Source organism: Pocillopora damicornis, chromosome 3 (assembly GCF_964200805.1).
Source record: "Pocillopora damicornis chromosome 3, jaPocDami1.2, whole genome shotgun sequence".
Classification (NCBI taxonomy): Eukaryota; Metazoa; Cnidaria; class Anthozoa; order Scleractinia; family Pocilloporidae; genus Pocillopora; species Pocillopora damicornis.
Genome location: NC_142672.1, coordinates 23250875 through 23266945, shown reverse-complemented (window position 1 = coordinate 23266945; position 16071 = coordinate 23250875). Strand labels below are relative to the sequence as shown.

The 16071-nt window shown below is 37.5% G+C and overlaps 2 protein-coding genes and 1 pseudogene across 9 annotated transcripts; 1 reads left to right on the top strand and 2 right to left on the bottom strand.

The window, feature by feature from the left end:
* Positions 1–762: 762 nt before the first annotated feature.
* On the bottom strand, positions 763–15161 carry LOC113675378 (solute carrier family 15 member 4-like). 4 transcript variants are annotated; one of them, XM_089200629.1, is made up of 6 exons: positions 14989–15158; positions 14682–14755; positions 13406–13708; positions 3662–4329; positions 2525–2912; positions 763–1787 (listed from the first exon to the last, which is right to left on the bottom strand). In XM_089200629.1, the coding sequence occupies exons 3-6, from the start codon at positions 13680–13682 to the stop codon at positions 1453–1455; spliced, it is 1668 nt and encodes a 555-aa protein (XP_089056755.1). In that variant the 5' UTR covers positions 13683–13708; positions 14682–14755; positions 14989–15158; the 3' UTR covers positions 763–1452. The 4 variants fall into 4 exon arrangements, with proteins under 4 accessions (XP_089056755.1, XP_089056757.1, XP_089056756.1 ...); XM_089200631.1 differs by having other exon boundaries at positions 13406–13461; positions 14989–15127; XM_089200630.1 differs by lacking the exon at positions 14682–14755 and having other exon boundaries at positions 14989–15161.
* Positions 5382–6169, top strand: LOC113674236 (uncharacterized; annotated as a pseudogene).
* Positions 6125–13135, bottom strand: LOC149048893 (uncharacterized). Of its 5 annotated transcripts, XM_089200611.1 has the most exons (6): positions 13011–13135; positions 9840–10028; positions 9517–9704; positions 9260–9301; positions 7925–9085; positions 6125–7727 (listed from the first exon to the last, which is right to left on the bottom strand). In XM_089200611.1, exons 3-6 carry the CDS (start codon positions 9664–9666, stop codon positions 7716–7718), a joined length of 1365 nt encoding a protein of 454 aa, XP_089056737.1. In that variant the 5' UTR covers positions 9667–9704; positions 9840–10028; positions 13011–13135; the 3' UTR covers positions 6125–7715. The 5 variants fall into 5 exon arrangements, with proteins under 5 accessions (XP_089056737.1, XP_089056734.1, XP_089056736.1 ...); XM_089200608.1 differs by having other exon boundaries at positions 6125–9085; positions 13011–13074; XM_089200610.1 differs by lacking the exon at positions 13011–13135 and having other exon boundaries at positions 9517–9913.
* Positions 15162–16071: the final 910 nt, after the last annotated feature.

Sequence of the window (16071 nt, the reverse complement as noted above, 5' to 3'; positions counted from 1 at the left end):
TAGACCAATTACGCGCGAGCAAAAGTATGCAATGTATCATAATTAGGGGTAACCAGCAATGGACTTGCTTTGCAAGGGTTAGTAAACGCATTACTAATCCCTTCATGGCAGGGAAAGCGGAATGGGCTCCAGCTGGATGGACTACTTGGCTCACCGATTTTTAAATCATGAGAATGAGTACCGAGAGAAGCCCTGTTACCAATTAATCATAACCGTTTCAATTTCCGAAACAACCAATACGACAAAAATCTCTGGTAGAGACAATGTCTAAAATAAAAAAAAATTCCTCCATTTTGGAAATTTCCCAGTTTATGTTTTTCAGGGTAAGCGGTTGTTGCTGTGATTATTGTGATTAATTCTGTGCATAGTGGATTTAGCTGAGTAGGCTTAGTATGATTGCCTGCCTCAACTGTTCGCATCTAATAGCAGATATTGTGTGCGCTTTTGCCGCTTAGTGGTCTCCAATTTCTACGAGCGCGTCAAAGACCACCGGCATCTGTGGCTGATCATGGCTGCCACATGTGGCCACAAAAACCAAAATGAGGCGATCAGTCACAAAGACATAAAGCTGCTGAATATTGAGCAGTATTCGATAGTTAGTTTAACTGAGCTCATGTTCACAATTACATCCAGAAGGTCTTGACAACTCATCATTTGACCATCCAGAGCCAGATTGTTTGTCGACCTGTGAGATTTTTCACCGGGCGTTTGTAATACAACAATGCAATTAGAAAGCAAATAATGATGTAAAACTAAATCTCAATCATGGAGCTCTGCTTTATTCTATATGTAGAGACCATCGTTGAAGGAGCAGTTGACAGAATCATGACTAGATTTCAGTCGTATTCGCCGAACGAAAACTTGGTTACTGTAAAGAAACTAGATTGCAGGAATTTATGAAGCTCCCCTTAAATACTCGCCTTTAGAATTACCTCAACTCGTTACATCAGTATGCATATTCTCCATACTGTCCTCTATGCATATCCTGAGGTGCCGACAAGGAGAATTTGTTTAACAATCAAGAGCTTCTTCAGTTGGTGATCATTTTCCTTTACTTTCGTGACCTTAATGTGTGATTTGGGGCTGATATTGTAAAGAGAATTCACATGCTAGTCACTTTTCAGGGATCGAAAGCTAAAGACCTCAAAAACTACCTCGAAGGTAGAAGCAGAAGAAAATCTCACCAACTCAGTATTCATTTCACGCTCATTCCTTTTTGTTGCTTATTAAGATTATTTACTTCTTACTATTTATATAGATGGGGTTTCGAAAACTGCCAATGTCCAAAAACTAAATTGAATTATTGACTTCCGAAGTATTATGTTAAAAAAAGATGCTTTAACTGCATTTGCGCTACTTTCAAAGTTCAGCCCAATTCGCCAAAAACGTCATTGCTACTGACATAGCAACAACAAATTTAATCGGCATGACGGGAAAATGCTGACACATCACTTACACACGCACGGATGATACAGTTAATTCATTGTATTCTTCGCCTTTTTCTGTCTCCTCACTTTGTTGAGGCGATCCTTTGTATTCGTATGAAGATGCAATAAACAGGAAAAACAAAAAATCCAGCATCATCAGAACAATTACCAGAAAGAAGAAGTACTCAAAATGACCTCTGTTAGGATCTTTCTCAGGATACCAATCACTATTACCTCCCGATGTAACGATAGCAACAAGAAGGTTTGCAAGGAAGCTTCCGAGTCCCCAAGCAGCCATGTAAAGGGCCATGAAAACTCCCTTGAGGTACTCAGGAGCCTGTGAGTACGCAAACTCAAGTCCTGCAAAACAAGTAAAAAAATTTCAAGGTGAACTTTGCATTTCCACAAATATTGAGCAGTGGTGGAGCCAGAGGGAGAATCAATTGGGTCCAAACTAGTCTTGTACCCAGACCTTCTACGGCCAAGCGGACTAGTCTCGTACACAGACCTTCCTTGGCCAAGCGGTTGTAATTACATTTCATTTGCAGTTATGCTTTGATATTGAAAAGGGAGTTGCATAATCTATGAGATGGGGTAGACATGAGAAGCAAAAATGCTTAGTCCTTACGCTCTTACATCAGCAAACATATCTTCGATAGTACTCTCCATAAATGTCCTAAGTTGCTGGAAAAGAGAAATTGTTTAACAATCAAGAGTTCCTTTAGTCGGTGACAAGAGAAAAAAACTGAGTTCAGTTCATACTTTCCTGTTGGTGATCATTTCCTTTATTCTCATGACCTTGATGATTGATTTAGGGTTGATTTGGCAGGAGAAATTAGATGCTAGTCACTCTAAGGAGTCAAAGGGGTTAGATTGTTTTAATTCTGAAGGATTCTTTTGTAGACGAACGCTGTATCAACTTATATGATCATGATACTTCATTATTGTAGAAAATAAATGATCCATTTAAATGAGTAAGATGAAAAATGAAACAAATTCATTTATGGGGTCAATTTCGTAATGCGTAAGCTGTTTCTACAACCTACTGTGGTGACTACATTTATTCAGCAATAACAATGATAAAAAAAATTGCAAACCTGTGATGTTCGCTAACACTTCACTAACTCCAATCAACAAGAACTCTGGTGCCTGCCAGAAAACACTGAAACATGAAGCATCGTGAACTTCCCCAAAAACGGTCTGTCTACAAACATCACCAGCTTCCCATACTTCCCGTCGTTTTGTCTCAACGAGTCCAGCCACAAGCATTGACGCTGCTGATAACAGGAAGCCCACACCTATGCGCCGCAGGGGTGTCACCTTTATGCCAACTCGCTCAAGAAGAGGATAGATACCATGTTCCATGAGGGGAGCTAGTACAAGAACGATCACTATGTCAAAAACCTCCAAAGACGCTGCTGGTAAGGTAAAACTTCCAAATTGTAGCCTCATGAAGGTACCTTGGATAAGGAATGTTGTACCCATCTAAAGAAAGAGAGAGAGGATATCATGCGAATGAATTCGTGCATACCAGGCAAGAAAAAGAAAATGCAATGTTTCGATTTGAACTCTAAAACTATTTCTTCTCTTACAGGGAAGGAAAAGAATGGTGTAGGTAAAAACAAAACCCTTTTACTATGGGCAGCGATAAAGACGAAACATCTCCTTAAAACCTCAGCACATTTTCCAGTAAAAAGGTATTGAGAAGGATGCTATATTCTTGCATTGCCTCTTCTCACCCTGGAGTCAAACCTGGCACTATTTTAGAGTCGTGGGGAGGGGGGGGGGGACACTTTAACAATGTTTGAAACAATTAACTTTAGAGAGCCATGAACTGAATGCTTCCAGACGGCCCCCCTGTCCTTCTGCCCATTCTTGAATCAGAGCTGGATGAAGAAAGCTGAGTCTGATCCAAACTAAGTGAATGGCTGAATTCAAATGAACTGCGCATGTAAGATATCGTTGTATACACTGCCAGTTACCTGTAGACTGACCACACTAGTAAGTTATGGTTAACACTTTGACCCCTATGAGTGGGTATTATCTTATTTCTCCTTAAAATGTCACCCCTGAATCACTCATTAAGGTCAAGAGAATCAAGGAAATGATCACCAACTAACAAAGATTTTGATTGTTTAGCAAATTCTCCTTGTCAGTGCCCTAGGAAATGTATAGAGAACAGTATGGTTAATACATACATTAGGGAATAGAGGGTTAGGGTAGAAAAACCTCACCTGAGAGAAAATTACGAAGTAGACGCTGAATGTAAAATACACTGGTACTACTTTCAATAATGCCTTCACGTCTTCAACCTGGGCATCACCGAAACTTCCGCCAAATCTTATCTTTGCTCCATCCATCCAGCGACTTGTGTTCTTTCTTCGTTTTTTTATACCTTCCCATAGAATTTTTGCAGTTTCCGTCAGCTGGCTACCACGTGGAGGCTTTACCACGTACTTGCTACGACGGGCAAAAAATACAACCAGAGCAAGGAATATTGTACCAATTAAGATGGCATAACCAAAGAAAACGTCCGATTGCTGGACCCACACTACTACTGTATAAGCTATTAAGGCTCCAATGTTTATAAACCAGTAAAACCAGCTATAAAAGGTCTGGACAGCTCTTGGACCATCCTGTTTCACCTGATCTGCTCCAAAGGGTGACACATTCGCTTTGATTCCTCCCGTGCAAAATGCTATAATCCCAAGGGCCACGACAAAGTACACCGTTCTCGCTGTTTCATCCAACTCTACCCCCAGTAGATCGTCAGGAATTGATGCTGCAGCCAGAAGCACGACTCCAACAAAATACAATAAAGAGCTTCCATAAATGGTGTTAAACCGACCGAAGTAAGTGTCAGCGAGCCACTCTCCGAGTAAAGGAGTAAGATAGCACATTCCTATGAAAAGGAAAATAATAAAATGACAGTCGAAACTATGCCTTAAGGCATCTTTTCAAAATCTTGTTCTTTAAAACTTTCCCCCTCCCTTCCCCAGTGACAGCTCGTTAAAGAAGGTTTAGTCCGGAAGGGCCGGGTGCAGTAATTGTTGTAGCGAACGCACCGTTAGATTTTCAAATTTTAACGAACAATGATAACAAACAAGGTACGTGAAAATCAAACGAAGAAAGGACAACATGAACACACCTGACGGCTAGGATAATTGTATGATACGACACAGAGACAGTTCTGATTGTCAATTAGTTGGCGCGAAAACTTTTTGAATAGAAAGTTTTTAAATTGTTATCTATACATTTCCTTTGGTACTTTCCTCAGGTGACTAGGAGAACTTGCTGAACAGTCATGAGCTTATTAAAATATTGATCTTTACCCTTATTCTTTAGACCTCAATGTTTAATTCGCTAGTGTTAATGTAAGGAAAACTAAGATGTTGGATACTCCAAGGGGTAAACAAGTTAGGGGACATCAAGCAATTTTGGGAGACGAAAAAGCATAAATTTTCCTTATCGTCCCAGGAAGGACTGTTGTCGGTAGTGGTGACAGACGTTCCCACAACCTTAAGGGAAGTTTTCGTCAGAGTTCAGTGAGGAGTTGTCAGACAGTTAACTGTTTTAATCCTGGATCTTTTTCACTGATCGGTCAGTTCTACCGTGATCCTGTCGGCTGGAAGACTCGAGTGGCCTAAATAGGTCGTGATTGGTAAGTATCGATCTATCAGGGAGTATAAGAGTTCTCCTCCTTTCGTTCGCTGTTTAACCGTCTTAAATAAGTGCTGATCGAAGATCAGACTACTCGATGTATTGTCATTACCCTTAGGTTCAAACCATTTAACGCAGGAAAAATCAAACAGCAACAACAATAGCAATATTTGAATCTTTCATTGGCCAGTCAGATTTAACCGAGACATTACAGCAATTTTCAATTGAGAGTTAAAAGTATTCTGGGTTTTGCTTCGGTATTCCCTGTGCTTGGTTCATAAAACTAATCACGTCCACGCCGGGGATTTTTTGGCTCTAACTTGGCCAAATCGACGGGCTCAAGTAATGCGTCAGCGGCTAACTTCAAACTGGCTTTTTTCAAACGAAACATGGCGGACACTAGTGGAGTGTTTTTGAACACTGTTCGTGGTGCGCTTGTAGTTGCAGAGGCTGAACTTTCGGGCAAAGATGGTCAAAGTAATAATATAAGCGAAGCCCTAGATGATATAAGAGGGTTGCTGGCACCAGTTTCGCTTCGACACTTCAATAACCGAACCGGATTTAAGCACATCTTGGGAGATTATTTTCCAATGTTTCAAAGGCAAGCCATAGATTGGCTTAAGACATTTCAGCGACGAATGTCTCCACGATGTTCCGTCAAACACGCCTGGCAGGTGGTCGTGGAGGAAAAGCTGCACAGAGAGCTTTTTCAAATTTTGGAAAATATTGTTTCGAGGACAAATTTCGGAGTTATAGCTGACCGAACAGGAAAGAACTGTGTGTTTGCTTACACCTCTCGTGACAGAGTGAGAAAGGTATTTTCTGATTGTACCGATCAAAACCTGAGTAAAAATACCTTTTTGAAAAGAAAAATCAAAGGCAACAAGCGCGTAGAGGCAATCATAAGTTATGAAAAACAGTTTGGAATAAAATATTCTTACAGAAAAGAATTAATCACCATTGATTTTCATTATGGCTACTAGAATGAGCATGACTGGCCGCAGCATGTGTGAAATGAACAGTAACTACGATCAATCCTTATAGTATAATACTTTTAATATCAACGATTGTAATGGTAACATTCAAAAAAACAATAATTTCTGATGGCAATACGTTCAGCACGCAACGTTTTGTATAGTAATGTAAATTGAGATTATAGTAAATATTTTCTTGTAATTTCTGTATATATCGATAATATACATATCTATATATTTCTGTAAACTCTTCATATTGATATTAAATGCACTAGAGGATATTAATAGCAAAATTGAAATAGTAAATTATCTTTTGTAATCTCTGAATATATCTATAACAAATATATATATATATATATATATATATATATATATATATTTTTTTTTTTTTTAATATAAACGTTTCATATTGATATTCAATGCATTACTGGTAATTTGCTTCCATTTGAATCACTCATAAAATTATATATCCTCAATACCCTGGAAATCATTTTGATTATTGAGAATTGAGACAAAATTAATGTTCCTCTCAGTACTCCAAACATATGTGCTTAGTAGATGATACATATCCTTTATGATAATTGACACTAAGGCATTTGATAGAAAGCAACTTTCTTGAACAATTTGCTTTGATTTTGGTAATTGATCTGCAAACATTTGAAAAATTATCACACAGGTATTCATAAAATTTGTTTTCCTTTTAACATTGTATGTTGGCATATATATATAAAGAGTATCTAATAAGTAGCCATATATTGAGTACATTATCATAACAATAAAATAGTTACATTTTTGTCTGTAGTTTGCAAATTCTAAGAAACTGTTACATAACAGGCCACCTTTAAGTTATTTAATTGCCTCTTTAGCTTCAAGTGTGGTTTTCCCTTGAAGAACACAGTCTGAAACTAATTTTTGAAAGTGCTGGGAACAAAAACTACACTTCTCTACATTACCATCTTTGGGGAGACCACAGTAACAAAAGTCATGGGTGAAACACGTCTTAGGTATATACACATTTGAAGTGTGTTTGTACACAGTTTCATCACACCCATTTTCTCGTAACCAGAATAATGAAATGTACTCATGCTTAAAAACCTGACTCCATCTGTTGTTATACTGGGCATTGTTGGTAAATTTGGCAAGAGTAACATGCTTTGCCTCCCTTCCCTCCATTGTGTTTATTCCCAAGCCCAAACCTAATGTTTCCTGGAGTTGTTGGGCATGAACTGGCACTACATGGCCAATTGTCCAGGAAGTAGGGGTACTCTTTAAAAAGAGTGCAGTAGCTCTGAAATAGTTGGAACAAACTTGACTGAGACTTTGAACCTGCTCACTTGACATTGAGATCCTACTAAAAAGGGAGACTGAATCTCTTAGATTCAAACCTGTGTAGGCAAAAACATGTAACTTGAAAGTGTGAACATTCTGATCCTCATCAGTTTTCAGACTTTCAACGATATACATGAAATTGTGACAAAAAAGACGCGACTCTTTACCTGTAAAGCGATATTCCAAGGGTTTATTCTTTGTTCTGTCACCTGCAAACCACTTCCTGATCTTTTTTGCTAAGCGTGTTGCTTTCACATTGAATCTAATGGTATGATAATACTTACCAAAACAGCTGTTCGGAGAAACATCTGAAATAGACTCACATTCACCAAGATGACTGCGTGACAAAGAATACATCGAGACAGATGAATTCCATTGTTGCCAAGCATTATTCTTCAAATGAAGGGGTTCTGCTTTGGCCCTATCAATAAATTTACCAACCAAAGGAAGAAACTCTTGCCTGGATTTTTTCTGTGAGATGAAAAATGTTATTTTCTCACGCTTTGTGGCTGGTTTCAGAGTTGTTTTACTTACCTCTTCTTTCTTCTCTTTCACAGCAGCTGCCACTCTAAGTCTTTGACTATATTTCCATGGATGCCATTTGTCTTGTGGTTTTGAACCAAAATTTTCTTGAGTGTTGGCAATGTCTTTTTTGTTAATGTCTGCAAATGGAGAAAAATAAGAGGCAGATATACTTAGTTCTCCTCCTAGAAAAGCCAAATATTTCATGTCATTTGGTAACAGTTCAAATTGAAAGGACACAAACTTCTCCTTACCATCAATTTCTACTAAAAACATTTTCCCCTCAATTTCAGTCATTTGCCTTTCAAGCAGAACCACATATCTGCGAACAGGCTCACAGTCTTCAGAGCAATTGGCCCCAATTAAGAGAAAGTTCTCTGCAGAGCTACACACACGCTGACCACAGTTTAGGAAACTAACTAACCAAGCCAATGCTTGGTCATCCTTTCCAAAGGGTGCACCATCACCCCCTATGGCAACTTTAAAAGTTCCCTCTTGCTTCCCAAACCAGTTAAGCTTATCCTTCCTGTAATTGTTGGCACTGAGATAAAACTGTGCCATTTTCAACAATAGCTTTAAAAGGTCCCTGTACTTCCCATCAACCATATCTTCTTCCTTGAGCCCTTTGCAGAGTGTTTCCCCTACATCATGTAAATCACCTATGTCTATTTCATTAATTTTTTTAAGTACCTCTTTATAAGAAAGAAGTTTTGGTACTGGAATGTTGCTCATGAATTCAATATGCTTCCTTTTAACCCCAGCATCATCTAAGCCCATTGTTAATGATGACCTTATTGAATTATACTTCTGCTTGCTTGTAATGCCACCCCTGTACAAAATATTTACACTTCTAATAAAATTTGTTTGGCTTTTCTCAAAAATATTAATCTCCTGTTTCACAATTTTAGGAATGACTTTCTTTATGAACTTAGCACATTTTATTATTGCATCACTCAATACTGACACTGGAGCACTTTCATTCAAAACTGCTATGAGACCTGCATAAGCTGGTGTCATATTCTCAGCAGTGGCTCCATGCAGCATTTTTGCAGCATTTAATGTCTGTAGCCTCCTTCGTCTAGCGCTACGGCCAGGGCCAGAGATCTTCCCTTCATCTCCCAAAATTGTTGGAGAGCGGGTCCTTCTGTCTACAATGTTGTCTGTAACAGAGATCTGAGGAAGACAAAAAATTTTGACCATGCAAATCTTCAGTTTTATTTCAATGCATAACTTCACAGCCAGGGTAAATCATAAATTACTCTATTGATAAACTGTTCACATGGAATGAGAAAGCTTTCTCCAAGAATATAATATTCAAAAGAGTACACATGAATTGAAGGTACTGACCTTTTCTTTCACATTTTTGTTATCCTCATTCACCAATTTTGCCTAAAACACAACAGTATTAGCCGAGTTTAACTGAAATCAAAGGAAAACGAGTCATTTCGTGGAAATTTCCAAAATATTTGCTCATTTCGACGTATTTAGAGGTAAAAGGCAATTTAACTGCCTTCTGATTTATATTTTATTTCTCTTAACAACAATTGAAGATGTATGCGTGCAAGTTCAGGAGATTCAAGTATTTGATATTCGATGTTGTTTACCTTTGACTCGAGGCGCTTTAATTTCCTTGCCTTTTTCGTAAACTCTTTATCACGGGCAAGGGCAGACACAAGAAGAGCATCTTGGTTCCGTTTAATCTCTAGATATTCATTCAAAGGGAAGCGATTTTTCTGTCCTTTTCTTGGTGGCATGTCGCTGCACTCTGTTGCAACCTGTCTTAATCCACATTCTGTTGACAAAGGGAGAGTAGCTCGCTCAGTAAACCTCGAAATGCTCGAAAGTCTAGTCATGGTAGTCGTTAAAAAGTTCAGATATCAAGGAAACGAGACAAAAATCAAAAATTCTGAATCGGAGAAGTCCTTACCAATGAACGCATGATTCCATAGTTTTGTCTCTAGCTTCTGGCCGTCTTGTCATTTTGAAGCTTAAATCTTTTTAAGATGCCTCAAAAATATGCTTTGCTTCACGACGCCATGACAGTCTCCTCTTTTCAACCAAGGGAAAACCAAATATATTTCTCCTATTTCGCCTTGTTTGGTATTGAATAAAAGCTCTTGCTAGGAGGTCAGCATTAGATTCCATCCACCAAAACCACCTCGGTCGAGAGGGACTGAGATGGAATATTTAATGACTTGCAAAACATAACCGAAGATTCTCGGAAATCCGCAAGTGATGTAGCCGAACATCAAAAGCTGTAAATCCCATGATTCTTGAGGAACAAACAGAAACAGCATAGCGAGAATTTTAAGTCGCGAACCATTGATGGTAGACATGCAGATAATTTAGGATACGTAAATTCTGTTGATGAGGCGCTTAAACTTATTGCGGAATTTGAAACAGGATTGACGACGAAGTTTTCTTTCTTTAAAGCTGTCAAAGGTTTCGGGAACATATATTTATATATATTTGATATAGCTCTTAAGCATTACAAAGCTTTGCTATCGCTATTGTGCATTCTCACTAGTTTGTCTAGTTCAAGTCCTCTGGCATGGCTTGGATGATACCACAATCGTGGAATCATTCGGGTTAATTTAATGCTTACACCTCCTTCCTCGGACAGAAGTCACAAAATACTGGGGGGAGATGCATGAGATATTTAAGGAGCAAAAATTCGTTTTTTACTGGTGTGCCTTTCCTAATTTTGGGAAGGAAAGTGTTCAATTGCCAGCACGGCATAGATTGAACAGCTGGAGAGAAAAGGAAACGAAAAGATACAGAAGAAGTACTGTATATAATAATTTCTTTTTATCCTCAACCTTTGTGTTTCTGTCAACTATGGCTTGCTAATTTGAAAGGTCAAATACATGAATGGGTCATATGACATTGATCTCAGAATACTTTTATGACAAACGTGATAACAGTTCAATCTTGGCTAAATTGAAGATGGTTTAGAAGTTAACAATTGTAAGAACTTTTCACTAACATATGCTGCTGACAAAGGAGAAAATATATGCAATTCTGCATTTTTTGCATTCTATCAAGCAATCATATGTTTGCTCCTTATCACGCTATGACACTTCCGTTTTGTCACATTCCAAAAAATAACTTGAGAAATACACTGTCACTCATCTTACACTGTTATATTTACCTATTACAGAAGGCTGGAAACAAAGATTTTGTTTTCAAGAAAATAAGATTTCTTGTCCAAGACACAAGGAAGTTTGACTGCGAAGCACAGATAAAAATGCGAGAAATTTTATTTTTTTCAGAGAACAAGGTAGTTCTACTCATGTATAAACAGAACAAATGCGATTTAATAAATCAGATATGCAGCATGACTCCTTTTCTTCCATCCCCACTCAAAACAAGCAAACACACCTATAGAGGTTTCAGTCTGGTCTGCAAATGAAAAGGAGGAAGGTGATCACTGCAAAATTAAGCATTAGGGTTCTTATTTATAACATATTGATTATTGTATACTGATATCTAGAAATTAAGGTTGCAAGTAGCAGCCAGCTGAGTTATAGTTTGAGTTTTATCAAGTCCATTACTTTGTTAAATTTAGAGTAACCTTGACTTGAGAGAGGAAAATTGAGGAGCTGTAATATACTAATCATCAATTAGGGACCACAAAGAAAAATTTATTTATAGAGACTTTTGAAGGAGAGGGGTAAGACTTGTGACAAGCTGGCAGACATATAGATAAACTTTACTGCTAAATGGGTTACAATACAAAGTGCTCAGTATTTGGATCAGCTATGGCTCAACTTAAACTTTGCTTTAGCTTCAAATTTAATCCTTTGTGGTTTCCTTTCTCTGTGTTTATTTTTCAAGTTATGTACACAGAAGAACACAAAAATGACAAGGAATGCTTTTGAATATCAAGAGGCTGGAATAAGCAAGAAACCAAAACTGAATTTTAAACAGTACAAAGTTAATTTGATCTTCCAATGTTATTTAATTTTAACCATAGAATTTGCTATTTGAATTTATCCCCTCCATTTTTCTGGGTATTGTGAGCAAAAACAAACAATTATCACAAAATGCATGGTATACAATGGTTTGATTCACCAATGTGGCAAAGGCCTTTCACTGTCTATCCATAAAAAGGGAAATAGTTTGTAAACTGTAAGACATTCTGCATGTTGAGTGTATACTTATTCATCCATGTGAAATTAAAGGTTACTTGAAATAAATGTGAAAGATTTATAGGATTTTCAGACCCCTGATAACAATTACTAATGTGCTGATTTGTTGTACTTCAAGGTTATGATTTTGGCAGAAATAGTGGAAGAAATTTCTGGACCTGGAATTTTGTTGCAAATGTTTTTTTAAATCAGTTTAAGTCAGTTAAAAACTCTCCTGTTTCAAGATTACATGATTACCACACCAGAACCTTTTGTATTCTATATTATGCACCATGTTATGATTATGGTTTCAATAATAAAAGGTGCTGACTCAAGAACTTTCCAAAATATCTCTACATACAAAGAAATAGATTGTGGTTATGTACTCCAAATAGCAGGTCACATCAGTCTTCTGTAAGGAAGTAGCAGAAATTTCTGTGGTGGTTTTGGTGGATGGAGAGAAACATCCACCAAAACCACTTTATTCTATGTGTTAAGAGTTATGATAATCATTATGAACGTTTGGTAGGTCAGCAATTGTGCACCATAAAAAATAATTAGCCAGAGCACTAACTGCTAATTAGTGGTATAAATCTTTTGTCTCCCTGAACATCTAACAATGGCTATAGATAAAATTTAAAAAATATATTGTTGATGGTTTTGGTCAAAGTTTTGGTGGATGTTCCCTAATGACATCCACCAAAACTACGTAACATCTAAGCACCTTTTAAATACGTGAAATATCTGCATAAAATTGCGTAAAATGTTTTATAATACTACAATCGAACAATAAATTAATACTTACCATTTCTTTAGTAAAAAGTTTTGACGCAATTTCCCAAACAAATAATACACTTAGGTCATCGGGATAAGTCGGCATGTTGTCGTAGCTTCGTAATTTTTTTCCATCATTCCATCTCAGTCCCTCTCGACCAAGGTGGTTTTGGTGGATGGAATCTAATGCTGACCTTGCGAGGATCTAGATGTTGGTTCCAAATTTACCGCGCTTTCATTTAACCACAGTTCATAGAGAGCCTGCAAAGTTAATCATTTCCCGGCTTTGCGCCAGACCTCCTCACGGCCAACATGGCGGCGGGGAAAAAACTGGAAAATAATGTGGCCGAAAAATCCGCCAGAAATCCCCGGCGTGGTCTCTTTCCGAACCAATCCGAAGAAAAATTAAAACCAATTACGACTTAGTCGCCCACGTTTTCTGCGCTATAGGTAGTTTGGATGTTTTTCTCATTGCCTCTTTGGGGTATTTTCCTCTCCTCTTATCGGTTCGTTTGGTTTGGTTTTAAGACACTCAATTGAAAGGCGCTCTAACTTCTAAATAATTTTTATGATGATAGCGTGAACCAACCTTGTAACGAGAGGGCGATTGTCGACGGCCATGGCGAGTCAAGTTTTAACACATTCCTACAAAATAACAACAAATTTGCAACAACTCCAAAGAGGGTCAAGCGCTCACACAACTTCATTACTAGAATACATATTGCGTTCACAACCCTTTGCCGACGACTCAAGCTGCTATGAAGGAAGAAGGCACCTGTCTCCACATCATTCCAACGGTGCCCGTGATCTTGTTCTTTTAGGATTAACAGAGAGCGTTCGAACATTGAATCCTCTTTGGCTGACATTCTATATTTACCTAGACAGAATTATTCTGCAAAATAAAACAAGAGAATGAGAATTGTGTTGAATCAGTCCTGTGTAAACGTGTTAGTGACAGTGTAACCTCTCGATCCCGGGATATCTCAAACATTCTGCATTGCGAACCATAGGCAAAGTACCTTATAAGTATGAAATTCCTAGAGGTGTATGCGTAGCCGAGAGCAATCCAAACTAATTTTACGTTTCTCATCTCGATATACCCACAGTGTACGTATGAATCAATTGTTCCATAACATTTTTTACGCATTCGAATGAGTGTTGTTTTCCCATATATCAAAATTATAAGGAACTCAGTGTCAAGTTAACCTTGATAAACCATCTTTTTTTTCTGCCAAAACAGGCACTTACTAGACAAAAACAGTTACATAAATTTTCAACAAACAATAAAAAACAACAATGATAGATGCATATTGAAATTAAATCATGCTTCATATCCCGATGAACGCGCGATGACGTTTCTACGATTGCAGCATTTAGCCTCCGCCCTCTGAGAAACCATATACATTTAACTCTGACAAAGATAGTAAATTTTGAGTTCGACAATGAAGTACATCAAGAGGTGTTTTCGTCTGCGTTCTCTCCTATCCTACTAATTTATCTTGACATGATTCCATCCTTTGGACATCCAGCTCATTGGTTGAAACGCGTGTCACGCCTGTATTGGAATATCTTGAGATTGTTGATTACATTATATTCAATTCTTGTCACGCAATCCATGACTTACCCGGTGCACTTCTTGGTGAAAATTAAAGGCAATAAAAAATTATTTTTTTCCGAATTCAACAATAAAATGCCAAGGGGGGAGGGCGGAGGTGAAATGTTACCGGGTAACTGCCCTTGGACATCTTTCATGTAAAATGTTACAGATGGGTAGTTTGATAAATAAATTTAAAATGTACTTTAACAAACTCGAAGTTATAAATGGATAAAATTATCTCATACAAGAGAGTCACAAGAGAACCAACCTATATTCAATTCTTGTCACGCAATCCATTCCTCAAAGTGGGCATGACTTAACCGGCGCACTTCTTAGTGAAAACTAAAAACAATAAATAATTAATTTTTTTCGAATTCAACGATAAAATGCTAAGGGGAGAGGGCGGAGGCGAAATGTTACTGGGTACCTGCCCATGGACATCTTTCGTTACAGAAGGGGAGTTTGATAAATAAACTTAAAATGTACTTTAAAAAACACGAAATTATGAATGGATAAAACTATCCCAAACAGGAAAACCAACCCACACGATTTGAAAAATATCCCCATGAACTCACCAGCACTTGTCAGTGCAATGTGAACGTCTTCTTGAGGGTCAAAAAATATCCAACGCCAAATGCTTACCCAAATCACGAAGGAAAAAATGTCAGTTGATACCGACTGAGTATGTGAAATTCAGAAGAGAAACAAAATTGAAATTTCAATTTTCTAGCTATTCTACTTATCATGTGAGCGTCACGACAATTACTTTCTGAGAATTGTCAAACGACAATTACTTTCTGAGAATTGTCAAACTAAGTGAAGTAATTGGCTATAAATGTAGCCGAGAGAAACTTGAAACGAAATTGGCGTTTCATATTTCGATATACCCACAGTTTACGTCTGAACTTATTCTTAAACCATAACATTTTTTACGCATTCGTTTGAGTGTTGTTTTCCCATATATCAAAATGATGAGGAACTCAGTGCTTAGTTAACCTTGATAAACCATCTTTTTTTCCAAAATAGGCGCTATAGAGACAAGAACAGTTACATAAATTTTCAACGAACAAAAAACCACAACAATGATAGATGCATATTGAAATTAAATCATGCTTCATATCTCATGAACACACAATGACGTTTCTGAGATTACAGCATTTAGCCTCAGCCTTCTGGGAAAACATATACATTATTATAAATTCTGAGCTCGACAATGAAGTAGAGGAAGAGGTTTTCCTCGTCTACCTTCTCTCCTTCTTCATTGACCCTTCAACTTCCAAGATCTCATTAACAATTCTCCTTACTGTCCACCATTCAATTCTTATGATGTCAATTTGGAGAATTTGGTATTGGATCGATTAATAATCCTCTAATTGATCTTTTACTTTATTCTCATCACGTCTTTGCTTAATGTTGTATTGATATTGTAAGGAGAAATTCTCTCTTAGTCACTCATGGGAGTTAAAAGGTTAATTTATCTTGTCATGATGCTATCCTTAAGACATCCAGCTCATTGGTTGAAACTTGAGTAACGCCTGTGTTATTTTTAAAAAATGACGTGTAGAACCTGAAAATGAAGTGATTTACTCAGCAAAAGTGAAATTAATAATAATAGTCATTATTGACGTACCCTTGCGCTCGCTTCACGCTCTCCTAGC